Here is a 24,344-nt window from a genome sequence, read left to right as displayed (position 1 = left end):
AATCGCTACATAAAGACTCGCGTGATCGGAACCTGGTGCTTGAGTATCCCGTGTTCTTGGTACCATGAGAAATACGACAATACGAGACATCGTGAAACATCGGCTCACAATGCTTATGGGCAGCCTGCCGCTTGGTCCATGGCGTCCTTGCTACAATGGCTGCAATGGACAAGATGGGCGGCGGCTCGAAGTGTCCTGACTCGTCGCTCAAATGCACGATAAGCGGATAAGCGATAAGTCGGTTTCAGGTCCCCCCATAATCAACTGGATCAACCCATCATCAACCCTCCAACCACCTCATGCCTCGACCTCCACACCTCTTCCTTCTGCCACTATAATTCCAGTTTGTTCCCCAGCAATTGGCCCCCAAATTGTCCACATGTCGTCCTCCTCGCAAGGAGATCTTCTCTCCGACAACCCCACCACCGCTTCCACCCCCAGCTCAACCAACAGATCCGGTTCTCACACACCCCAGCAAAAACCAACAAGTTCTTACTCCCAAACCGCAGCTTCCTACTTCTCCTATCCAGTCACCCACGTCGTCTCCGGACTCTACCGACGGTTAACGGACCCGAATATTGGTACCACCATGCCATCCGCCACCCCTTGGTCCTCCATGTCCTCGTCCGAAGTCTTCACCCCGCGCCGAACAGCCTCACCCTTCCAACCGCCTCCTCTCACACCGCTCACGCTCACCATCCCCAGAGGCGCAGACCTCCTCCAACAACAGCTGCTCACGCGTGCGCTTGCGGAGGAAATCCGCTTGCTTGTGCCTGCGCGTCTTCAGCTCTGCGAGAATTGGCGTCTTGCCTACAGCCTCGATCGCGATGGTGCCTCCCTTGCGACCCTATATGAGAACTGCGAGCAGTTCTCGCATCGCAGCCCGCGGGCGGGCTATGTTCTGGTTATTCACGACTCCTCCCCTTCTGGCACAGTATTTGGCGCCTATATGACTGACGCGCCACACCCGGATTCCCAATTCTTCGGCACAGGCGAGTGCTTTCTCTGGCGCGCCAGCGTGCTGCCGCCGCCTTCAACCCTCGGGCTGGCTTTTTCGAGCGATGGACCTCAATCTGAGGAAGCTTTGGAGCGCGCGGGCTTGCCCCCTCCTCCTTCTGCTGACACTACACATGCCGGGCGATGGAGCACCTTCCGCAGTGATCCTACAGCCAAATTGAAGTCAGATTCGCCCTCTCATAATCTCAACATGAACATCAAGACCAATCTAGCGGCTGCTAGTGGCGGTGCGCTGGCGCCCCCGTCACCGTCGTCAATCAACACTCCATCTCGCAGCGGCGCCAGTACACCGGAGCGCATTCGTTTCAAGGCTTTCCCGTACAGTGGTGTGAACGACTACATGATGTTTTGTGAGACTGGATTTCTCAGTCTTGGTGGCGGGTTTGTTTTTCCCTCTCGTTCTTCATTATCATCAGGCTAACAGTACTTCTAGTGACGGGCGCTATGGTTTGTGGGTGGACTCGGGCCTTGAAAAGGGCGTCAGTGCACACTGCCAAACCTTCGGGAATGAGCCACTCTCCGATGAAGGCCAGAAATTCGACATCCTTGGTGTTGAAGTTTGGTACGTTGGTTCGTAAACAGGCCTTCATATAATGAAGTGAAGTGGCATGCCTCGAAAGGGAGCATACCAGTACCAAAATCATATCTCAAATGGCGACATCTTGTGGCAGGAAAATCTTAACTACCTCTGTTTGGGAGGAATCTGGACTCATCGCGAGGGAAGAACTCCAAAGGCGCACACTTCATGACTGCATTTACTTTTGAATACCCAAGCAATGATGCTATGTGAATAACTCGGCATTGCTACTCTCATTGTGAATTAATCACCCTGGAAGGCTTTACTATGCCTTCCTTTTTCTTACCACTCTCATGGCACTGTGCAAATTTTGTTTCCTGGGAAGGTCTTGTACATAAGTTTTACCATCTATACCCTTGAAATCACCCCATGACACTGAGTTACGGTTCTAGATACAGATATAATAATATCAAAATTAGTCCGATAACACTAAGAGCTTGCTGTTGTGTTTACACCATGGACAACACATTTAGTTCGTTCGAATTCTCAATGAGCGCCAATGAATGTTGGCGGACATGACCATATATTGACTGGGTTCAGGGTCTTCTAACTTTCTTTGATTGCATTTATTACCCAACTCGAATTTTCAAAATTTGGTAAAGGCCAGGGAATCAACGTTCAAGATAAGCTTCGTACGGTAGGACTACTTTTGGCTCAGGCACATTGCTCAAAAAGATCATGTTGTAATCAGTTAATGAAAGAAATTCGATTCCACAAGTAAATCAATCAATCAATCAATCAATCTGTCCCATCAGATGTCATAGGCAAAGAAATCTCATATTAGCCCCTGAACCTATTAGGGCCATTTACATGCCCTGCTGCACACATCCGGTCATGCAGCTGCTCAGATTCTTCTGACACGTATTCAAATCCATGTCCGTCTGTACCACACAATTATTGTCAACAATAAGACAACTATTGAGACACATAATTGGTCTAGTAGAAATAGGCTGCTGGCACGTATAGATGCAATTCGTGAATTCCCTTCGGCAAGTCAAGATCTGGGACCCGGGCTGGCTAAAACAAGTCTTATCGTCGGTGGAGCATTTTCTCATGCATGTAGTATATTGATTGACATTTCCTTCCATAAGAGCCATAGTGTCTTCTTTAACACGCTTCTCCGCATCTTTGGTTCCAGTGACAAGCGCTGATAGAGTGGCGAGAAGATAGATGGTTTGCAGGTACTTCATGATGTCTGCTGAATCTTGACAAACACCTTTATGTTAATATCGATCTTAAGATCAGGGAGATCAATTTTACTTGCCAGGTCTGATAATGCCTCAGGCGATAATTGGATCGTTATTCGTAAAAACAATTCTTGGTGTTGAGGAGTCCTTATATATAGCGAAGTCCTCTCTATCTCCGTAAACCTACTACACCCTGTTGCCTATTTACTTGAGACAGTCTAGGACCTTCCCTGTAGAGAGGTGACACAAAAAACAGTTCAGATGCTCCGAGTTACCATCTAGACTATTAATAGCTATCTTAAATCAAGAACCTTATTCATAGTCGCGATATGTTGTAAATGGATCGGACGTAGTAAATTTCTATCCGGAAAAGGAACAATGATCAAGTTCTTATGTGATGAACCAGGTGATATTGCTTGGCAAGCAACCAGGGAATAAAGAAATTAAATTGACGTTAAATTCAATGGCTGCAAAAAAAATGGCAAACTAGATGGTATAGTCGATCTATCGGATCTTCCGGATTCATGGTTAAAACAATCGACAAATAGATCCCGGTCCGACCTGCGTGGTGCGATCTGCATTGACTGGAGAACCTATTCACCAATGGCCAGGGGGTACATCGCGATGCTCATTCTGTCACACCTATCTATTTGATGAATCCAGAATGATCAAATAGCCTTTCAAACACATTTGGAAATGGCCCATGACATACCTGCCCGGAGAAATGTCAACGGTTCCGGCGTCGGTTCATGTAGTCTAACAAAATACCCAGCATTTGCACAAACTATTATCAGGACTGTTATTCCTTTATGCGTGGCATGTTCTACAACTTGGCTTGAGGTGGAACCAGTTTCTCAACTTCTGCAAATTTGTAGTAAAAGTTGAGGCTTTCGGGATTCAGCAATGTGCCGGATGCCTTTATCTTTTTGCCTGAAATGATTTGCTTCACAGGGAGCTCAACCTTTTTCATGTTGACAGTCACCTGGCGTATAAAAAGTCAGTTGAAAATACCATCAGAAAACATCACTTATGATCAGAGAATAGCACATACAGGAATGGCTGGTGTTTCAAAAATATATTTTGGGACATGGCGAGCACTGAGAGCCTTCCGGATAGCATCCTTAACACGAGTGACCAATTGCGATTCAAGCTTGAGTCCCGGACGCATCAGAAGAAACAGGACAACGGACTCATCCGAATCTGTCGAGCGTCTTTGGCCGACGCAAATTGAATCAACAACTTCCTTAGTGAATTGGGTGTCAATAACATTGTAGATCTCGGCAGACCCGAACCGAACTCCTGAAGGGTTCAAAACACCATCCGATCGACCGAGGAAGAGAATCTGGTGTGTTTTTGGGTTGATTGCGATGAAATCGCCCTGGGTCCAGACATCTAAACGTCATTTAGTCTATGTAGATGACACCCTGGACTATGTAGGACTTACTGTCAAATCTTGCAAAATAAGCATTGAAGTATTTCTTGCCCTCATGATCGCCCCAGAATTTAACAGGCATGCTTGGGAAAGCCGCAGTTGCAACCAGCTCACCAGGCTCACCGGCGAGCGCCTCAGTACCTTTCACCAGATGAGCATCCTCATCTGCTTGTTCGAAAGCTGCAATTGGCATTCCTAAGCTTGGGCCCTGGCACCCTCCAACATACAAAGGAGAGATCGGGTTCTCCAAGCCAAAACATGCTGCAACGTCTGTTCCGCCGGAAATATTTGCGAGTAGAGTGTGTGATTCAAAGCCTTCATCATAAAACCACTCAAATAGTGACTCGGAAAGAACCATTCCGGTGCTGGTGACCCCTTTCAGATGACTGAGATCGGCGATTTTGCGCGGACTGATTTTATTCTTCCGCATTTCGTGCATCCAACGGGGAGAGGTACCGAAATGAGTTACTCTGATTGAAAGTTCAGATTTCCAATGTTCAAAATATTCTGGCACTCGAATCGGGATTATTGAACTTACTTGTGCTTTTCCAGTAGCCTTGGTAGCCGAGTCGCATCTGGTAAGAACGGGCTGCCATCGTAGAGAATGGGATGAGCCCCAAAAATCAATCCCGAAACACACGAAAGATACATAATCCAGCCCGTAGTGGTATATTGAAGGGTAGTTGCGTTCGCATTCATGCTTCGGTTGAGGCGGCCCTCTTTATTGTTGTTTAGTAAAACGCCTCCGACAGAATGAACAATGCATTTTGGATCCCCAGTCGTGCCCGAAGAAAATGCAATCAAATGAGGCTCACGGAATCCGATGCGAGTAAATTCTAGTTGATCGGAAGATGCTCCTGCTAGAAAATCGGCTAGGGTGCGAGCTTGCGGAATGTGTTTGATGTCTGCCGGCTGGCTTCTGAACCGCGGCATCGAGACGATACCTTGGAATTCTTTGATTCCACTCATGCCATCAATGACCTGGGCGATTTTAGGACGGAGGTCCGTTGTTTTCCCATTGTATACCGTGAAGTCATCTGCAAAGACCCAACGGGGCCTGATCTGTAGTAGGCGATCCAGAATCCCCTTCACACCAGTATCGGTAGAAGCAGACGAGAAGATAGCACCGAGAGCTGTCGTCGCCAATAAAACAGTCAAGGTGTCGATGCTGTTGCTAGCAACGACGGCAATTCTGTCACCCCGTTGGACTCCAGCCGCTTTCATTGCTTGTAGAAGGCGACCAGTGCGTTGTCGCAGCTCTCGCCAGGTAAGGTTTACTTCTGGCTCGGCTTCATCTTCTCGGACTTCGGTCACGGCAATCTTATTGTCCTCCTTACCGGTCGTTGTAACATTTGATGGGCTTTCACCTGGATTACTTGCTGTAAATAGAGCATTCTCGGCCCAATTGAGACGGACGCCAGGGAACCAGTCTGGGATACTGTCGATTCGAGCGTTTTCGTCCATGATTTGGTCCGAGCTTCCTTCATGGACAATCGGGAAATACCTCCAACAGAATCTCCAGAAGGCGGTGCGGTTGGCAATGGACCACTGGTATAAGGAATGATAATCAGGAAGTTTGATATCCTTCTCCCGTTCTAGAGTTCGCTTGAATCGTGTCAACTCAGTCGATTCCGGGTCAGGGTGCTCCCATAATTTGCGAGGCATGGTCGAATGGGATGTCATTGTAGAAGCCTATAAATAGTTGAAATGAACTATATATGCATAAATAAACACAAAAGCTTGGAATTATTGCAATGGATAAAGTGAGAAAGGGAACTGTTCTCTCTACTAAGTGCTTGCTGAAATGTTATCAGTTAAAACACCGCGGCTTAAGCTCGGGTAAGGAGCTTGAGAAAATGCGGGGTTATCAACCGGGGTGTTCAGTACCGAGATGGGAGTGACAGCTCGGCCTAAATGTTTGAGGAAAGATCTCTTCATTGAAAAATTCGAGAATACCAGCGGTTCCATTAATAAAACATGTCCGGAGCAGAATTCGGGAAGAGCAGCGCAGGTATTTCTCGATGATAGATTCTCGTTAGAAATGCATTTATGACTCCATGTCCTCAGTCTGATAACCTCCCATTCAACATATGCGATCATCGCAATTCGTATTTCCCCCTTCTTCAACACGACTGTTTGTTTCCATCTCTCTTTGTGCGTTCCCTGATAAGCTAGCCTCGAAGGGGATGGAGTATGCATGAAAAAGATCAACGGAGAAGAGAAATAGCACGATTCACAGGACTTGAAGCCTCCGTAGACGTCAGTGCTGGTAGATCCTCGATGGCTAGTATTTGTGGCAGAGAATTTTGCATTCTCCTCTTGGTCTCGTGGGCGAAGAGGTGAGATCCATCGTCATCTGCCTTGCGTTTTCCAGGTTTTTTTGGCGGAAGTGATGTCTTCGGATCAAGAATTTCAGAGCTGCTTTTCGGTGGAGTCAGTAGCTCACAATTATCTTGTTGGAACGATAGTATCATAGGTGCAGGCTTCAAGTGTGTCGCAGAAATTTGGTCGATGGATTGAAGGGCAGAGTAAAGTCGCTTTAGGCCATGGAGCTTCCTGCACTGACTTTCGCAGTTGCTGCTCATGTCATAGGCAAGGGAGAAAAGAGCCTTCGACGTCATGTTTTTGACAGCCTCCGACGTGAAAATATGCTTCAGAGGTGTTAAAATGCAGTCTTCGATCACCAATGCCCTGACTTTGTCCACGAAATCTCCTTTGGCATTCTATATCTCTGTTAGCTAATCAGATTCATCGCCATTCAAGGATCCAGATTTGCCACAAACCTTGTAATAGTTGTATGCCTGATCAATAACTAGAGACGCCGCGAATTCGGCCTTGCAAATTCCGGATTGCGTTCTGAGACGTCGTTTCTCAATCACAGTGTTCTGTACACGTGAGACAAAGTCTTTCCCTGTGGGCAGTGATTTGCCCTTCTTGAACTCTTCAGTCAACTGTCCGATTCTCTCTGTGAAGTTCTGTTTCATCTTGTCCAGCTTTGGCTTCAAAACGCCTGCCAAAATCTTCTTACTTGTCTTCTCAGTGACCAGGGTGCTCAATAGGAGAATGACAAAGTTGTTGATTGTTTGCCATATGGTGGTCGCGTTATGAAGGGCGAGTTGGCCCCAAGAATGAGATAGAGAACGAAACAGACGGCCAACAAGCAGTTGATTGACCATGGCAACTTCTTCGTATCCTCGATCATGACGAATATGGGATCTAATTTCCGTCTCGAGCTCCGAACGTTTCAAGTAAGTTGGAGTCCAGCTTCCGATGTAAGGATTGGATCGAGGTATCTCGATGATTCCCGTGCAAGTGACACCAATAATGGGTCTCTGACACCCCCTAACGTGCATTGCTTCAGCGAAGTTATCGCTCAACTCCAGGATGACAGAGTGAAGAAAGCGCACATCGAGATCACTGGGGCTCATATCATCCACAGTCCATTGGAAAAACTCATCTTGGTATTTTCCTGTCAGTGCTTGATCGATTATATGTGAAAGTTGACCACTCAATTCCAGGAGAGACTCCTCTTGTTGCCTTCGAAGTTCCATATGAAGCTTTCGAATGGCAAACCTGATTTGAGCCCGTCGGCTTGGTGCATCCGACATGCTGTTCTGTCAAGAGGGTGGAAAGAATTGACGAGAGATGTTCAAGTGAAAGCAAGAAAAGGAAAGAAGAGCGAGGGTAAGGTGACTGAGAGGAAGACTATTAAACTTGACGTGATAAGTTTTGAATATCAGAGGGCCCGCTTTTGAGCCTGAGAGAAAGGAGTTATACAGTGCAATGGACTCTGCCTGGCTCTTTGGAACTATCAAGGAATTTCGATGCCTAAGATCGCGAGCTTGTAGATGCCTCTGATATCTCATATACAGCCTAGGTCGCCAAAGGCAAACAGGAAAGTGTGAACCTTGCATAGTTGCCTGAGCACACATTATGTACACCTAGCTAATCGATGCCTGCAAGAGCGCTCATCATACTATTTTTCACTGTTGAAATGTGAGGGATGTTGCCTAGCAAGGGGATAATATATGAAACAGCTGATGGCAATAGTCATAAAGCTCGCACTAATTTAAGCGTTCTGAACAAGTGTAACAAAGCGCTGTACGTGACAATTATACCGGAGAGCTTACATTTCAGGTGCTTTGAGAATATCATAATTCACATACGTGTTGATTCTAACAGGAAAAATCGATTTTCAACGATATAATGATCGATAGTTACATTGGCTAGCAATAAAATAAAATATGCGTAGACCAACAGTCATCAAATCTGTCTTCGGGTTGATTCAAACTTGGAGGAAGAGCTACCATAGAATATTGCAACGAAAATACAACCCATGGGTACATCATGGATAGCAATTTGATGAGCTTGAATCGATCATTCCACTGGTTCATCTTTTCATGATATGCAAAGACAATATGGTATTGATTTATGTTGAGGAATAAAGAGATAATCTAGATCTCTATCGACTGTTCAAATATTTATCTTAGAGCAAGTCTGCGGCCGGGTGCTTGCTCTTTTTGGTAAATCACAGTTGATTTGTGAGAGGACTATATCTATCGGGAAGACTGTGCATGATAAGGCATATCTTTGAGATGTTAAAGAATATGCATGTATCAACATAATTGAATCATTTTTGAGTATAATTTCTTTCTCTATAATGACATAACTTAACGCCCAGTGTTAGCAAGTACCTAATGCCAATACTTTGGAGCAACGCCTCGAACCAGGGACCAGGAATCCTCTACAGCCTGAACAACTTCATCTGGTAGGGGTCCTTGCTCCATATCCAACAAATTAGTCTCCAAGTGACTAACACGACTTGCACCAACAATTATTGCATCACCGCGAGTTTTTCTAAGCTCCGAATGATGATTTAACCATCTCAAAGCAATCTCAGCATCGGTCAGCTTGTATTTTGTTGCCGCAGTGTGAATCTTTTCCAAAGCGTTGAAATAAGCATCGTTCCAATATCGATTGCGATGCACAGCCCCTTGAATGATTTTTGGATCAAAACGAGATCCTTCTTCAAACTCCGTTTGATCTCGAGTATATCGGCCTGTTAGAAGTCCCCCTGCTAGCGGCTGGAAAGCGTACAAAGAGATACCATATTTTCGCAAACACGGAATCAGCTCGCCCTCAATGCTACGTTGTAGGGCGTGATAAACTCCCTGGTAGACTGTCGGCACAATCCATTCATTTCTTTTGCAGATTTCGCAAATTTGTGAAACCTCCCATGCCATGTAGTTGCTGAGACCAAGGAAAGTAAAGCGGTCTTCCTGGTGTAGCTTGTTGACCTCTCGGAGAGTGTCTTCAAACGGGGTATTGCGATCCGGAGCATGTAGGTAGAAAATATTGACTTTTTCGGTTTTTAGAGCGTTCAAACTGTTCATCAGGCCACGGCGGATATCTTCTGGTCGATGAGTGTAGGCGTCTGCGAAGGCAGCAGGCCCTCCAGCATTAGGATAAAGTTTGGTGTCGACTACTAGACCACGATCTTTCCAGAAAAGATCACCGATCATTTCTTCTGATGATCCACCTCCGTAGATTCGCGCTGTATCAATTTCATGATGACCGTGTCCCTGGAAAACATCAAATAGCTGAGTAGCCGTGGCGATGTCATGTACACGAGGACCCATGGTGTCTTTGTCTCTTTGTTAGCAATACAGATCATATCGAAGATGTTGCGAATTCCGAACAGCGGCAAGCATCAAATCGCCTTACCAGGTTTTCCAAGGCTCATTGCCCCGAAGACAATTTTCACATTCCCATTCTGAGCCATTGTGTGTAGTTTTTTGTGCAGGGATGAATAAGTGCTTGAACTGATTTCCTGGTCTTAGTTCACAAGTCTGCTTCTAACTGAGCAGCACCAGATGCTATTTATACTTTAACATAAGTTCAGTAAAGATTGGGCTCTGCTGACGTCGGCAGAACGCCTCATGCATTGCGCCCGGCGGTCCTTTTATGTCCGACTCTAACGCCGGCTCGTGATGTTAGACGCCACTGAACATCCGCTAACACCTGTAAAGTCTACATGTGGATCCTCAACTTTGTGAGAAACAATTTCTTGAGGCTGAGCCTGTGGTAAGATTATTTTAAGTAATATGCAAGACGCAAACTTTGATTTTAACTCCGATAGCCCATCTTGGATAACCTCCTGTGGATTCCCCTGTGGATTCCTCCGCGGAGGAATCCGCGGACACCCCCAGCGGCTATCGGAACTAGAAATTGAGCCAGCTCATCTATACATGCTAGTATTCACAAAAGAGAAATATTCCAATTCAAGCTCTTCCCAATAGGTGTATATGGCATATAAGAAACGCGCTTACTACCATCATCGGTAAATAGTCGTCAGCGTTTTACCTAGTCACAAATCTTCTCTTCATCATAAACCAGTCTCTCATCCCCGAGTCAAATCCATACCCAGAACGACCGCCGTGAACCTGGTTCTTTTGAGTATAGATCGGGTCTTCATCAAATTTCGTGCCACAGAGAATGGACATTCAATATGGTCATACCCAGAGATCTTCTGTGATAATGTTCCACTACCTTTGCAACTTGGTTTTTCAAGTTGAGTTAGCACGAAGAGATTGGCTGGTTGAGAAGAATATAATTGACTATTGTCTTTGAATATGTGTAATACCACATCTAGTAATTCTTGTCATCATTATGAAAGTCCATCTTTGATTAAGGTCTCCTAAGATACTTGACTAGCTACCGTTCGAAAGATCGCCGAAAAGGAAAGATCGAGAGCAAAACTAGTCGAAAAAGTCCAAAGGTACTATCAAGACCGTCAAATAAGGATGAGGGGAAAAGCATGAACGACAGGGGGTATGGGTAATGGTACAAAATCAAAAAAAAAAAAAAAAAAAAAAAACCAAATCAGATACATGAAAATGAATGAAGAAGGAGCAATGAAAGGGTCAAAATAAAACTAGTAAGGCGAGTTGACGATGTCATCTTTTCCCAGGCGGCTGCTCCATCTGCCGCTCTTCCGACTGGGAGTAGCCGGTCCAGCGATACTCTCACGAGTGGGCTTCTGAAAGCTGCGCTTGGCAACCATATTCACCTCGTTGGGGAGAGCAACAATCACATTCTTATCGGAGCCGAAACGGAAGTTATCAGCCATAACATCCTCGGCATAACGCTTGATGGTGTATGGGTCCTTGCGGCCCGCAATAATCTTCTTTAGGCTCCAGGTGATAATAAAGGGACCCGTGGCAGTGATAATTGAGGTCTCTGCGGAATCAACACCCGTGTTGAAGCGAGCAGGTGTGAACGACAAAGGCTGCTTGGTTTCGTGCTGGAATTGAGCAACATGCGCGGGCTGCAGACCTAAGCGACGAGGCTGGGGCTTGGAGTCTTTCGCGAAGGATTTCTCGAAACCAAGCTTGCCCTCGTTTTTACCGTCCTTCTGCAACGAGTCGATCAGAAGGAGATAAGTGCGGCAAGTGGCAAGTACCCAACGGCCATCGGCAGACACATCCAGACCGATGATCGGTTCACCAAGGGCGGGAATATGGGTTTTCGCGTTAATACCTAGACGATCGAACATGCGAATGTCTCCCTTGTTAGAGGCCACGGCTAGGTAGCCCTTCTCCGTAGTGGCCATTGCAGAGAAATCGTTCTTGCTCGCATACTGCTTCAAGTCGGAGTCCACAAGCTTGCTACCCGAGAGACGAGGATCAATACGGTAGAGGGCGTTCTTGGATGCACCCACAAAAGGCTGAGCAGAGGTCATTTGGGAAAATTTCTGAAAAAGAAAAAGTTAGGAAAGCGCCAATTTAAGAAGACTGACGAAAGGCTGTCACTTACGTTCTCGGGAGCAAAGGTTTCGACAGGAATATCATCATGAACCTTCCACTCATCAACAACCTTGCCATATTCCAGATCCATCCTATACAGAGAGTTTGGATCATCGGAGTTTTGGAGAATCATGTTGGTATCCTCCGCATGCAGCATAACCTTTTTGGGGCTGAAGAGCTTGCCACCGGGCGTCTCAACTTTAGAAATATTTGTCGAAAACTCCAGGTTGTTGTTAGGTGTATGCTTAAAGACACCGATCTTCGATCCGCGGACCACAAAAGAGCGATCATGCTTATAGCCAACCGCTAGCTGGGAGTTAACGTTCCCGTCTTCATCCCGGGTAATGACATCGTCTTCCTCTTCATCACTATCATAGTGTTCACTGCGCTGGCCATCGTCCTGATCCGTCTCTTCACTCTCCTCCTCCTCCTCCTCTTCTTCCTCCTCGGGTATGGCATCGGCATCCTCCATTGTTAGATCCTGGAAAGCATCGAGCACGTATTCCCGGTCATTCTCCTTAACCTTGTTCCATTTCATCTCGTTGAGCTGTTCCCAAAGGGCTTGCATCAACCCTTCCTGGAAACGTTCCTCTGTCGGCTGGTCCTTGAAACGAAGAAGCCAAGAATACGCCGAGCCATCTTCAGCGTAGTGATTAAAAATAAATGAAAGATACTCGAAGTTGAAAACGGGATTGATGTCTCCCACAACCGCTTGTCCTAGCCATTCCTTGTCGTTGCCACTGATCTGCAGCCAGTATTGCCAGTTACCGATCTCTGACACGGTTGCAGTGACCTCGGAGTCTTGCATGACAAAGGTTCCGGTAGGAAAGTCGAACATGTGCAATTCAGCTTTCTCATTTGCGAGGATCTCCTTGGACTCGGGCCGGGCAGCTGATGGAGGGGCGGCTGTAGGTTCCTCCTCTGCATCAGCCGACTTGATCTGGCCCTTTGATTGGGCATATTTGACATCTTGTGCCATGGCCGCGGCCGACTCAGCTGAAGTCACGAGGTTGCCACGCGATTTGCTCGTTGGAGACACGGGGCTGGCGGAGGGAATAGGCTTCTCTTCCTGATATGAGAACTCCTCCAATTCGTCTGCTGTGGCTTTCTGGGCGCTGCGACGGAACTTGCGCTCGTACTGGCACTGCAAAGCGGCCAACTCAAATGTCGCGACCTTGTCAGAGGGTACGGAAGCGTCGCAAACGAACTCAAAGAGATCTCCCTCGTCACCGCTTAGATCGTCCCACGCAAGAATCTTCACTCCACCTTCACGGACCTCGGAGCGAAAATGCAGTGTCTGATCCAGCAAGAAAACCTTCTCGTCCTTGTCCAGGATATCGGCGGAACCCTGCTCGCCGTCGTCTTCTGCCAAGTCTTCTTCGCCTTCTTCGTAGGCTCTTTGAATAACAAGCTGATATTGGAACTCTTGGCCAGTTCGTCGGATGGTAGCGGCGGCGTCTTTAAAGATCAACTCCGAGTAGCCCTTGGGCGACAAAGGGCGGACCAGGTACAGCTGTCCCTGAGGAATTTCGATGATGGCCTCTTTCGAGGTATCGCCGAAGAGAAATTTACCCACTAAAGGTATTAAAATCAGTATTCTATCACGTTGTTTCCGACGGTAACGACAAATGGTTGTTGTTGTTGTTGTTGTTATGGAGGGGTTCGTAGCGGGGCAGGAGCGTGTTTGCTTACCGTTGCGGAGCATAAACATGGTTGTGAGGGGCAGCTACCAAAATGACAGGGGTGTGAGATAAGATGTAGATGAAAGAAAAGGGCGGGGGAAAGAAAGGAGCGTTATATGGAAGGAAAGAGGAAAAAGGGACGACCGGAAAGAGGCGCTCCCTGCCAGTGTCTGGAGAGAAGAGGGACAAACTGAAGAAAAAGAGAGGTAAACGCATCACAAGAAAATCGCCTCCGTCATCGACTGTGGCGCTATTAGCGCGTGGCTAGTGAAGGATGAGGTAATCATGCCGGCTATCAGCGGCAGAACTCGCCAGTCGAACTACATTTTGAAGTCCGAAAATAAGTATATACTCCATACCGGAAGATTGAATCATAAGTTACACTCCATGAAGCCTTGTAAATATTGAACCAATGAGGTAGTCCTCTCTCATTTGATATTCACGCTTCGCGCTCAGCGTCGTCATCCCCAACCTCTTCTTGCTCAACCTCCATTTGCTTCGCGAGCTTCTCCAGGTTCGTTTCTTCCTCCTCGCCGTCCACCTCGTGATCTTCTGCACCATCTGCTGAGTCCTTCAATTTGCCACCTTTTCTCTGTGGGATTACCGTCATAAAAGCTTCACCCCAATCTCGAACTTCCAGCCATTTCAACATGATGTCAACCACATGGTTGGTAGTCAACACGGAGCGGGAGGCCATCTGGACATAGTCTCCAATGGGGAGTTTGGCGGTCTTGATGCCCTTTTCCACGGCAGTTTTATAGCAGATAGCCTTATGGCGATTCTTATCGACAAGACCACCAATAATGTAGGTGCCATAGGGGTTCAGCTCGGTCAGTGTGTTGTCACTGTCACTGCTGAGATATATCACTTCTCCATCCTCGGGCTTGGCGTCAGTCTTGTCAGCGAAAGGACCGACTAGCTGTCCACCTCGAGGGGAGGCCATATCTGCCTTTAAAAGGTCGGCGCCATGCACGAAGTCCTCCGGGATCAGGCGAATGCCCTTCCAATTCTTGTGCGCCCACAGCACGGTATCAAATCGCTCCTTGAGTAGTTTGTTGAACGAGCTAAACATTAAGTGTGAGCGCCAGGTGGCCCGATTGTTATCCGAGTAGGAACGCGTCAATTGTCCCGCCAGAGAAATACGCTCGCCGTCTTTCATAAGTTCGTCGTAGCTGCAATCAATAATAATGCCGATGGGCAACAGAGTGGACTTCCTGGATTTCGACCTGGTGGTTTCCCATTGCTTCCGCAAAGCTAGCACTGCTTCCTGGCCCCCAGTTTCTCTTGCTTCTTTAATCATCTGGTGCCGTCGCTCTTTCTTTTTGGCTGCCTGCTCCCTTCGCTTGACCTTGCGTTCCTCGCGACCAGCTTCCCATTGCTCTTTGCGGCGAAGCTTCCTGAGCTGGTTCTTAGATATTTTCGGCTCCGCATCTTGGGTATAATCAGCTGGTGCACATGAGATAGCGAGTTCCGATTCGTGCGCGTCGAGGATTTCTGAAGGTCCAGCTTTCGAGCCGTCATTTACGGGCGCGTTCGCTAAATGCAGCTCATCGTCAACTGTCACAGCGCCGGTCATTGCTGGGCCGAGTTCGTGATTGGTTGTCTCCTCATCGTGGTCGAGTTTTGCGAGCTTTCTTGGTCTCTCCTCTTCATCCATTGTATGACTGGCGGGCATGAAATCCGTGTTTCACCGCAGAAAGAGTTAGACTGTCAAACAGTAGATCATCGAAGAAAAGTCCATCGAGCCCCGCCAACCAATAGCAGCCGCCGCAGCGGGTATTACTGTGCACACTCACGTGATACCCGTCACCAACTTCTCTGGCGACTCCTCGTTTGCTTCCTCAAGCCTCCAACAGCCCATTCCAGCCCACCATGCCTCAGGATATGCCCCCCGTGGGGGGTTATGCCCAGGTGCAATATAAGGTATCTAATTGATGGCGCTTTGGAAGCGACCGGCCCCTCCCGACCCATTGCACTCCAGCATCAACTGACTCGCTCCTTCGATCTCCAGCGCAATGTCCCCGCCCGTGGCTTCAAACCCTTTTACTACATGGCCGGCATGCACTTGATCATGGCTTATGGATTCTACCGATACTTCCAGGGTGTCCGCGAGCAACGGTATGTCCCGCGCACTGGCAAGTGCCTTTCCGTTCGGCCCCGAATACTGCAATTGGAAACCGAGATTCGGACGGAGCACCGGTATATTATATAGACAAAGGCTAATAACATTCCCTTTGCTTTGTTTAGTGAACTTGCCCGTGAGAAGATGTGGGGTCGTCTTTACCTCGCCCCTCTCCTCCAGGCAGAGGAAGACCGCGACCAGGTCCGTCGGTACTACGCTGATAAGGCGCGTGAGAAGGAGCTCCTCGGTACCGAGAGCAAGATTTACAACTCGGATCGGTATGTCATACCGCCAATATTCTTGACTTATGTCTTGATTGTGGATGAATTATCTCTAATTATATCTCATTTCGAACAGTTTCGTCCGCCCTACTTTCGTCTATACCCCGTCCAAGATCACCCAATAGATTCGATCACTCTCCTCCCGGCCACTTCTGTATTTCTTTCTCTTTTACGGTCTGGTCGCATATGGTGTCGTTTTGTGGAATGCCTCATTGCATTGAAGAGAATTGGGACTCGAGTTCATTGAGCAAGACGGAAGGAAGGTGGTGGAGATCTCATAAAGGCGTGGATCCCAGTCGTGAGGAGCGGCAGGCTCAAGGAAAACATTGTAGATATATCGTTACTAGGAAGGATCTAGTTTTTTTTGTTTCGCAATAAGTCTTTTATGTTACATTCCATGGCCAAAAGATCATTCCCGAGGCAGGCCGATTCCTTGTAAGCCCTTGGAAATCATGAATCGAAAGGCTTTTTCTTTATTCCATTTAAGGATTTGAATTTCGTATGTATATGGTGCTTGGGCACGTTCAAGTTTGTTTTTGAGCGTCTATGGGATGATAGATGCCCGTCTATGGTATTATTCTCAGAGCGCCGCCTCCAGGGGGTAGTCCGCAAGGTCGCAAGTGAACAGAAGAAAATCATGAGACAAAGAATATAGGGGAGGGGGAACATCAAGATCATGCGCTTGGGATGCAAACGGGTGTGACGAGGTCTGCACGACCAGTTGTAAGGGTGGCTAGGAAATGGCACAGAAAACATGATGCCGCAAGAAAGCATAGTAGAATACCTTATCTAACCGAACATATCGGCAACCCCAGAAAGATCCGGTCCGTCATTGATATCAACACGGTGATTTTCCTGCTGAGTTTCCATCTCATTGGTCATATATCTTTCCTGGAGGGCAGTTCTTGCTTTGCGCCGCTCCTCTCGAGAGCCAAGGATCTTCCCTTGCTCAGCGATACTGACGCCACGAAGAGGTTCGAGAAGCTCCAGGATCAGCGCTCTTTGCTGACGAGGAGAAGTACACCGCTGAAGAGCTGTCTCAGTCTGGGACACCTTCTGTTCGGTGATACCAGGCAAACTGAGGAAGAGGGATCGAGGAGTCTGGCTGCAGAATCCATAAAGAACCCAGATCGAAGCGATCAGTTGAGCAAGCTCCTTTTGCATATCCACAAAATATGACTCGTGTACTGATGTGATGCAGGCCTTAAGTACATCAGTACAGATGAATTCGCGAATTGTGACCGTTGTTGGACTGTTGTTGGGAGGAGCAAAATCAGCCAAGATAGAGCGGATCACACGGGTGATGATGCTACAGCATCGAGTATCTCGCATGCGAAGAGCATGGGTACAGAAAAGCATGACAGGCTCAAAAATATCTGCGGAAGATAGAACGAAATGGCGAAGGGAATCCGCGAGTTCAGGGGTTGGTTGTGGTGCGCTGGGATCTGTCTCCGTCCGATCGGGATCTGTGCAAATGTGAGAAATCAGTACAAGGTTCAATAAAAATGGTCTCATATATAAAAATCTGGTGTTTTCATATCTGGGTGGAGGAAGCAACGATGGTGTTTCATACCTCCTCTTTGGGGATCAAACAAGCTGGCCACCATGATGACGGCTGAATAAGTTAATTGGCGCAGGACACTTTCGGACTTCATTTCATCGGTCAGGTCACCATCGGAAGTCACGTTTTTTCGTTGCTCAATGATCTCCCACTCGTTAGTGATCTTCCGGTCGATGCTTCTGAACAGAGTAGCCAGCATAGGTGGAAGGAATTGGCTGCGATACTGAACAGGGCAATCGTCAATCAAACAACGGGAGATATTGAGCAACACCGAGAACTGGTGAGAGGAAAGATGTTCAGCGTCCTTGAACAGAGCCTCGGACAAGGGAGTGGGGAGTTCCGCGAATCCGTAGAACTGATGACGCATTCTGCTCATGCTAAAAAGCATAGAGTAGCAGGACTCACGAACTGCCCTAATTTTGCCCCGAACAGACGATGCAAATCCTTCCAGCGTCGCCTTGGATGCAGTGATTTTAGCGTAGAAATCATCGCGGCTGCCAGTAGAGATACCAGCTTGCCAAAATCGATCTGTCAAAATCCGCTCAACAACAGCCCGCATATCGTCACTAACGGCCCAGTTTGCCGGGTTGTGGAAAGCGTGGGCATGGCTCAGCAGCTGAAGCAAAGTAGGAAGGAGTAGAGGAATAAGCTCCTGCCACATATCGCAAGACACATTGTACGCAGGCGAGGATCTTTTCAGCTTATCCGTCGAGACTGCAAGCATTGTTTTCGTCCCACGAAGCGGCAGCATTTGGAACTTTCTGGTCATCTCCTCTTGGACAAGTTTGCCTTCACTATCTAACTGAACCGAAGCCCAATCATCGAGCTTGTGTGCTTGTTTAGCCTGCATATACGTACCAACATTCTCTAATCCAAGCATAGCACAGAATCCGTCGAAAGACGAGCTCATGCGGCGGAACTCCTCGTCCTGCCATGCATCTCTGATAGGCGCAAGGAAAGAGGCCAGACGGGTCTGACGCAAGTTCGGGTCAATATTGTTTGCACGTTGCATGATAATGAGCAGGATTGATGTCAGCTCCATCTGCAGCTTGTCATCCACGCGGTTGGTCTGTGTAATTTCTCTGATCTTTGGCTCAAGTAGGTCATAAAACGTGGAGAAATAATCTGCATAGCGAATCGCAAGGCGACGCAGTTCATGGCTTGCCAATCCATGAAGCTCCTTGACAGCTTCCGAATAGGCAGGAAATTGAGGCTGGTCTGGTAGTCGTGTCATCAGAATGTGCTCTAGAACCTTGAGGGCAAAGGCTGGGTGGTTGTCCAAAGCTCGCGACGAGATATCAACGACCAACTTGATGACTCGTTGCTTCAGAACGGGATCCTGGAGAGTTGTTAGCATGATAAATATGCGCAAAAGCATATTCTGGTCCAACCTCATAGGTCCGTTGCATTAGTGTGGAAGCCCAGCTTTCCACTGCCAATTCCAGCTGGCTGCGCTCCTGCTCCTACAGAATGAAGAATGTTAGTGATAGTTGACAAGAAGGGTCAACATAGAGGCCTACATCTTTTTGTGGCGCCTTCCCGTGAGCATCGATCCATTTGGTATAGCCCTTGATGACGGCCTCAACCACTGCAAATTGAGCGTCGGCGCGCATGAGAGGAATGGAAGATTTGTTGAACGTTTGCACTGCGGTAATTTGATTAATATGCGCACTAAGCTTTATAAGAATTGCAGGGGAATGTTACTTTGAAAATGCTCCACGCCGCTGTACAAGTTGTTGAGGTTGTCATCCACTCTACCGAGGATCTCGCGTACGGCTTCCTGGGGGCGCTTTTGTGTAATTGTCTCAATAATCGATGAGCAGTACCGTCGATAGTTTCCGCAAAATGCATGACGTTCAGGGATAGTATCGATATCCTCAACCAGGAATTCCACAGTTGGATCTTCTGACTCCACCGGGAGAGATTCCCAGCGTATCAAACGTTGAGTGCAAATGTTCAGGAAAACCGGAGTCTGGCTTACAACATATTCAAGACTGCCAACCTTCTGAATACCCAGTAGTCGAGACCACAAGTGTAAAACTGGAATAGAAACTGTAAGACTCTGATGCTGCATGATGTTCAACATAAAATTGAAAAATGGCGGCAGGTCCAACCGGTGCATGGTGTCTCGGAGGAATCTTTCATCTTCCAAGCAACCGGCGACATAAGACACCATCTAATTAAATTAGCATATTGGAGATCAACAATCAAGTCTTCGGAAGCCCTACCTCAGAAAGCTTTTTGGAAATCAGATACTTCGGCTCATCGACATCACTAGGTCCCACCACTGACCATTGATATAGATTTTGAAGGGTATTGAGATAATCTGGTTCGAAGATTAGACAAACCAAACCATGAGATTCTTCATTTCCCATGTTATTTCTCCCATAAAGGGCATGCAGAGCTTCCACCGCAGCCTAAATAGAGTTAGCATCAAGTGTCAATTTCAACCAACGCCAGAGTCTAGCTTTTTCTCACCAGCAACACTTGTTCATTTTCACAGGTCAAGGCCCTGAAGACGCTGGAAACGACTTGCCCTGCCACGACAGCTTTGTAAACGGACCAGGAGAGCGCGGATCTTAGAGCCGTGAGAGCTTTGACAGCGGAATCCCGAGCTTGGGTTGAGCTCGACACGTTCTGAATGCAATTCTCGAGGAACTCACATATCCGAACAAGCCAGCCTTCTTGGCCAGATCGCAACAAGGCGTTGGTCTTCTTGTCCGGATTAATCTGTTCAACTATCCCCGCAGGTGTGAATATCTCTACAAGTGCGCGATTAAGCTCAGATCCGCGCAAAGACGAAACTGTATCCTCCCTAAAGAAGACATCTTCTGACATGGTCTCTAGAACCGAGAGGACCAACTCATTGTGTACCAGCGACGCTCCCCAGAACTTGACCAGTGTTTCGTCCATGTCCATCCAGTCCAAGCCCCAGCTCTTCTTGGCGGCTTCCGACCAAAGCTGAGGGATCTTATTTCGGAAGTAACTTGGGTCCTCGGGGCGAATGTTCTCGGCAAGTTGCAGTATCATCGACCGGAGGTTCGTGGATTCGCCGGGGTTGGTGAATGAGAGATGCCGGAGGACATGGTCCAGGAGTGTCAGGCCGAAATACCGCACCACAGGGGCATGGTCCACGCGGGATGCAAGCAGAAAGCCGTTGCGAGCGGCAGCATCGTTGTCTTTCAGCGACTCCACAAAGGCTAAAGCCTCTTTGCGAAGTTGGTTCGTGGACGTAGGGCTATGAATCACTTCAAGTGCACGAATAATATCAGCCATGCCGGCCTCCGACAGCTCCTCCGCAGCCATGTCGTCGGCGCGCCAGGTACCACAAGGCGATGAAATGGGAGAGATGTCAGAGGGGTGCGAAGCGCGAGAGGTGTACAAGATGCAAAAGAGTTTTCTAGCAGTTCAAATCGTTCAGGAAGAGGTATTTGGCTTAAAGTTGGAAGCAGCACTGCCCTTCAAGGCCAAGGAAGTCGAACCCGCGGGGTGTCTGTGGTGGTTGGTATGGCCGTTGACCCTGTCCGTGAGATATTTAGTAATCGGAGACAGTAGCAACGGCCATTCAAAGGGTTGCAAAGTTTTGCACGTTGATAAACGAAGGTGGGTGCAGATTGGAAGTGAGGAAGGACAGTATCAGCTGTATGATTGGGGGCAAGAGGGTCTTTGTTGGCGGCGGCTGGCGGTTTAGGCGGATGGGTTTGGTGAGCAACGGGACGGAGCCGGAGCGAAGTTTGAGTATTGCCGGGCTGAGAATTTTCCGCTGGCCACCATGAAGGCACACCGCTCCCTCTTCCCTCGCAACTATAACAAAGAAGAACGTACTATATGCCGGCTTAACAGGGCTTTCAATTGCTTCGTTTCTCTCTTTTTGTTTTTTTCTTCCTTGTTCTGTTTGCCTGGTTCTCATAGCTCTGCCCCTCAATCGTCACCGGTTGTTTATCTTATCTCCCTGCACGCGATCCATGGGTCCCAAAACTAGACCGCTTAGCGCCCGCAATCTACATTGCTTTTTCAATTAATTAATCGCGATACAAACGTCAGATCAAAGTTATTGTTGATTTAAGATAAGATAGCAGACATGAGGGCAAATTTCATTATAGCATCACATCACATTATTTGGCAATCGCCTTTCTGACACTGTTCAAGATAAGTCACGTCCTCCCCGGAAGGATTAGCATATTCTCCTGTCTTGCGCTTGACCCCTTCAATCCTGATGTCCTGTTCTCCTTCTGCATGCCACCATCGAAGTCGTTGCATACTGATGGGTCCGATTTGCTGAAAGTCAATATCCCATTTACCACCACTGACCGTGATGATGGTTTCGTTCCCAGGGAAGTGAAATTCAGGGATATATATTTCAGTCGGGCTCTCGGACGGAGTAGATGCTTTGGCAGTCAGGGACATGGAGAACGTGCAATTCTGGAGATCAAAACCATGACTATCCAGAGTGCCGCTAACATAAATGGGACTTGGCCGGACAAAGGCCTCGGCTGCACGGTAGCCCTTTGGCGATGGCTGAGAGCTGATACTGGAAATCGAAGGCGATGTAAGGGCACCTTTCAGATTCCCTGGACCAACCTCTGGCTCATCTCCACTGCTGTGGCTTTCGGAGTATGCCGGGGAATGGGGATTTAGAGACCGCGTTGCAGTCTTTGTTGGAAGCTCCAAATCATCTAACGAGTAAATAGACAGATCTTCTCCATTCCAGCGATCGCCCCATTCATGGTTATTCTGAAATGCGTTAGCGAGCTGGAACAGTCCATATCCCCTATGAAAGCTAATGGTCGCACCTCTGCCTGGTAAAGCCACAATGTAAAGCCATTAGACATGCTCCCTTCAAGCGCAAAGTGATTTGCATCCATAGCGCTAGTCTGGCTGCTGTAGTCTCCTGTCTCATATGCATGCTTTTTGTCCATATCGTATGGAATTCCAATCTCAGTGAAAATCAACGGATGGTTGCCCATGTAATTTAAGCTCTCGGCGCGAAGGAACATGAGCTGGTCACGTAGACAGTTGCGGATCGCGGTCTCCCCGATCTTGACTGCAAAAGCGGGAGTCCAATACTTCCCACGGAGAACGCCAATAACATCCACATTATAGAGTCGATTCCTAAAAACGTTACTATCAGACACATACTGATCCCAGGATAAATACTTACCAGTGTTTGGTCATAAGAGTCAAGCCATCGTAAAAGTGAACAGCGTGGACCATATTGGGATCGTCATCGATGGTTCCTTTGATGTCTGGCGGAACTTCCATCACAGGTGGTTGGCAAAGAAGGATAGCAGCAGGCCACACGTCTCGAATGGCATCTCTGTATTTGCGATAGTGGTTCAAGAAGTAAGTGTTAGTGAATATCTCATAGCTCAGCTTTTCACCTGTAGTCGGGACTTTGGAGAAGTAATCCTTTTGTAAAAGGGAATCGGTTTCTTGGTCCCAGACACCATGTTGAGCCCAAAGGCACTTCCCAAGCTTCCAATTAATATCTCGTTGCCAGCCGTATTTACTATCATCATAATCAGCTGAAAGCCATGCAGACTCTCCCTCTGGGTCCACAAGTTCTCTGCCAGTTTGGTACGGTCCGAATCCACCAACAGCCCAAGTTGTCTCCTCGCATGCACGACCAGATCCAGTCAGCATTGCTTGAAATGCTGTGGGGGATGTCCCAAGCTGGAGCTGTTGCTCTGGTGGAATCACAGAGATGTCCTGTATGCCAACAAGACCTCGATGAGGCTCATTCATACTCTCCCAACCAATCACCACCTCATGCTCGAGATCGCCAGCTTCGTGGATCCTTTGAGCCAGGTATTTGCAGGCTGCGATAAAGTGATTTTGAAGGTAGTCTTGTATATTCATGCCGTCAATTATGGCCTTTGGGGCGAAGTCGCGGCCAGCCCAAAAGAGGGTGAACATCGTTTGACACACAAGGCGGGTGTAGTTTGTGCTCCATATCATTTTCGTAAATTCGGCAGGATTCTCGTATGTGTTTTGGACTAGAGCCGCTTCGGTCTTAAGGAAACCTTTTGGATCCAGACCGGCTGCATAGAGCGTCCACATTGGTGCTCCGGAACCGCCAGAAAATCGAGACCACTTTACATGGTCAAAAACACTCTTCACACTTTAGCGCGAGCATGACTTACCACATCCTGATGTGGGTCCATGAAGACATAGAACTCATATTTCTTCGCTATTCTCAGCACTTCGATGGTGAATGCAATCCACTCCTGATCATACCGCCCCGGGCCTGCGTGCTCGATGGCCTCCCAAGTGAAGATATACCGGATTGTATTATATCCCCACTTTCTCAGACGCTTGAAATGAGTATGGGCATCCTCCAACGAGAATGGCCGGCCTACAAACGAGACATTATCTCCGTCGAAGAACCGGTCTGGGACATAGGAAGGCACGTCAGGCGTTTTGGGATATTTGGAGTCACCTGCAACGTTGATACCCCTGATAACAACCTCTCGATTCTGGGAATCTCGAAAAATTGTCCCATCGATGTGCAGGCGCAACAACCCCATTCTACCTAAAGTCGTGGAGTAACCGACGGTGAGAAGGCGATCTCCCAGGTAGAGACGCTAGCTACCAAGGCAAGGAGGAAGAAATGTTGGAAGAAGATAGTAGAACTGTGCTAATTACTCTTGGAGTTAGTCCTGTCAACTTTCGCAGATATG

The 24,344-nt window shown here is 47.8% G+C and overlaps 9 protein-coding genes across 9 annotated transcripts; 2 read left to right on the top strand and 7 right to left on the bottom strand.

Annotated features, from left to right (window-relative positions):
- Positions 1-379: 379 nt before the first annotated feature.
- Positions 380-1,595, top strand: N7462_001940 (putative oxidative stress response protein Oxr1; the record flags this gene model as incomplete). The annotated part of the gene is made up of 2 exons (XM_057073666.1): positions 380-1,398; positions 1,451-1,595. The coding sequence occupies 2 exons, from the start codon at positions 380-382 to the stop codon at positions 1,593-1,595; spliced, it is 1,164 nt and encodes a 387-aa protein (XP_056937307.1).
- Positions 1,596-3,604: 2,009 nt separating this feature from the next.
- Positions 3,605-5,896, bottom strand: N7462_001939 (acetoacetyl-CoA synthase; the record flags this gene model as incomplete). Its single annotated transcript, XM_057073665.1, has 4 exons — positions 3,605-3,763; positions 3,833-4,173; positions 4,226-4,683; positions 4,752-5,896. 4 exons carry the CDS (start codon positions 5,894-5,896, stop codon positions 3,605-3,607), a joined length of 2,103 nt encoding a protein of 700 aa, XP_056937306.1.
- Positions 5,897-6,420: 524 nt separating this feature from the next.
- Positions 6,421-7,821, bottom strand: N7462_001938 (uncharacterized protein; the record flags this gene model as incomplete). The annotated part of the gene is made up of 2 exons (XM_057073664.1): positions 6,421-6,936; positions 6,997-7,821. The coding sequence occupies 2 exons, from the start codon at positions 7,819-7,821 to the stop codon at positions 6,421-6,423; spliced, it is 1,341 nt and encodes a 446-aa protein (XP_056937305.1).
- A 1,086-nt stretch (positions 7,822-8,907) lies between these two features.
- N7462_001937 (aldo/keto reductase family protein) lies at positions 8,908-9,995 on the bottom strand (the record flags this gene model as incomplete). Its single annotated transcript, XM_057073663.1, has 2 exons — positions 8,908-9,857; positions 9,938-9,995. 2 exons carry the CDS (start codon positions 9,993-9,995, stop codon positions 8,908-8,910), a joined length of 1,008 nt encoding a protein of 335 aa, XP_056937304.1.
- A 1,152-nt stretch (positions 9,996-11,147) lies between these two features.
- N7462_001936 (uncharacterized protein) lies at positions 11,148-13,729 on the bottom strand (the record flags this gene model as incomplete). Its single annotated transcript, XM_057073662.1, has 3 exons — positions 11,148-11,966; positions 12,029-13,593; positions 13,711-13,729. The coding sequence occupies 3 exons, from the start codon at positions 13,727-13,729 to the stop codon at positions 11,148-11,150; spliced, it is 2,403 nt and encodes an 800-aa protein (XP_056937303.1).
- A 410-nt stretch (positions 13,730-14,139) lies between these two features.
- Positions 14,140-15,357, bottom strand: trm10 (tRNA (guanine(9)-N(1))-methyltransferase; the record flags this gene model as incomplete). The annotated part of the gene is made up of 1 exon (XM_057073661.1): positions 14,140-15,357. The coding sequence occupies one exon, from the start codon at positions 15,355-15,357 to the stop codon at positions 14,140-14,142; it is 1,218 nt and encodes a 405-aa protein (XP_056937302.1).
- Positions 15,358-15,572: 215 nt separating this feature from the next.
- Positions 15,573-16,228, top strand: N7462_001934 (putative NADH-ubiquinone oxidoreductase subunit GRIM-19; the record flags this gene model as incomplete). The annotated part of the gene is made up of 4 exons (XM_057073660.1): positions 15,573-15,623; positions 15,712-15,899; positions 15,948-16,100; positions 16,180-16,228. The coding sequence occupies 4 exons, from the start codon at positions 15,573-15,575 to the stop codon at positions 16,226-16,228; spliced, it is 441 nt and encodes a 146-aa protein (XP_056937301.1).
- A 664-nt stretch (positions 16,229-16,892) lies between these two features.
- On the bottom strand, positions 16,893-20,970 carry N7462_001933 (karyopherin MSN5; the record flags this gene model as incomplete). The annotated part of the gene is made up of 7 exons (XM_057073659.1): positions 16,893-17,569; positions 17,677-19,003; positions 19,056-19,127; positions 19,185-19,309; positions 19,369-19,840; positions 19,893-20,081; positions 20,143-20,970. The coding sequence occupies 7 exons, from the start codon at positions 20,968-20,970 to the stop codon at positions 16,893-16,895; spliced, it is 3,690 nt and encodes a 1,229-aa protein (XP_056937300.1).
- An 804-nt stretch (positions 20,971-21,774) lies between these two features.
- N7462_001932 (sterylglucosidase 1) lies at positions 21,775-24,191 on the bottom strand (the record flags this gene model as incomplete). Its single annotated transcript, XM_057073658.1, has 4 exons — positions 21,775-22,398; positions 22,458-22,776; positions 22,826-23,757; positions 23,808-24,191. 4 exons carry the CDS (start codon positions 24,189-24,191, stop codon positions 21,775-21,777), a joined length of 2,259 nt encoding a protein of 752 aa, XP_056937299.1.
- Between the last annotated feature and the right edge of the window lie 153 nt (positions 24,192-24,344).

Source organism: Penicillium macrosclerotiorum (genome assembly GCF_028827735.1).
Source record: "Penicillium macrosclerotiorum strain IBT 26536 chromosome Unknown utg000002l_segment0_segment0, whole genome shotgun sequence".
NCBI lineage: Eukaryota > Fungi > Ascomycota > Eurotiomycetes > Eurotiales > Aspergillaceae > Penicillium > Penicillium macrosclerotiorum.
This window is presented reverse-complemented; position numbering and strand designations above follow the sequence as displayed.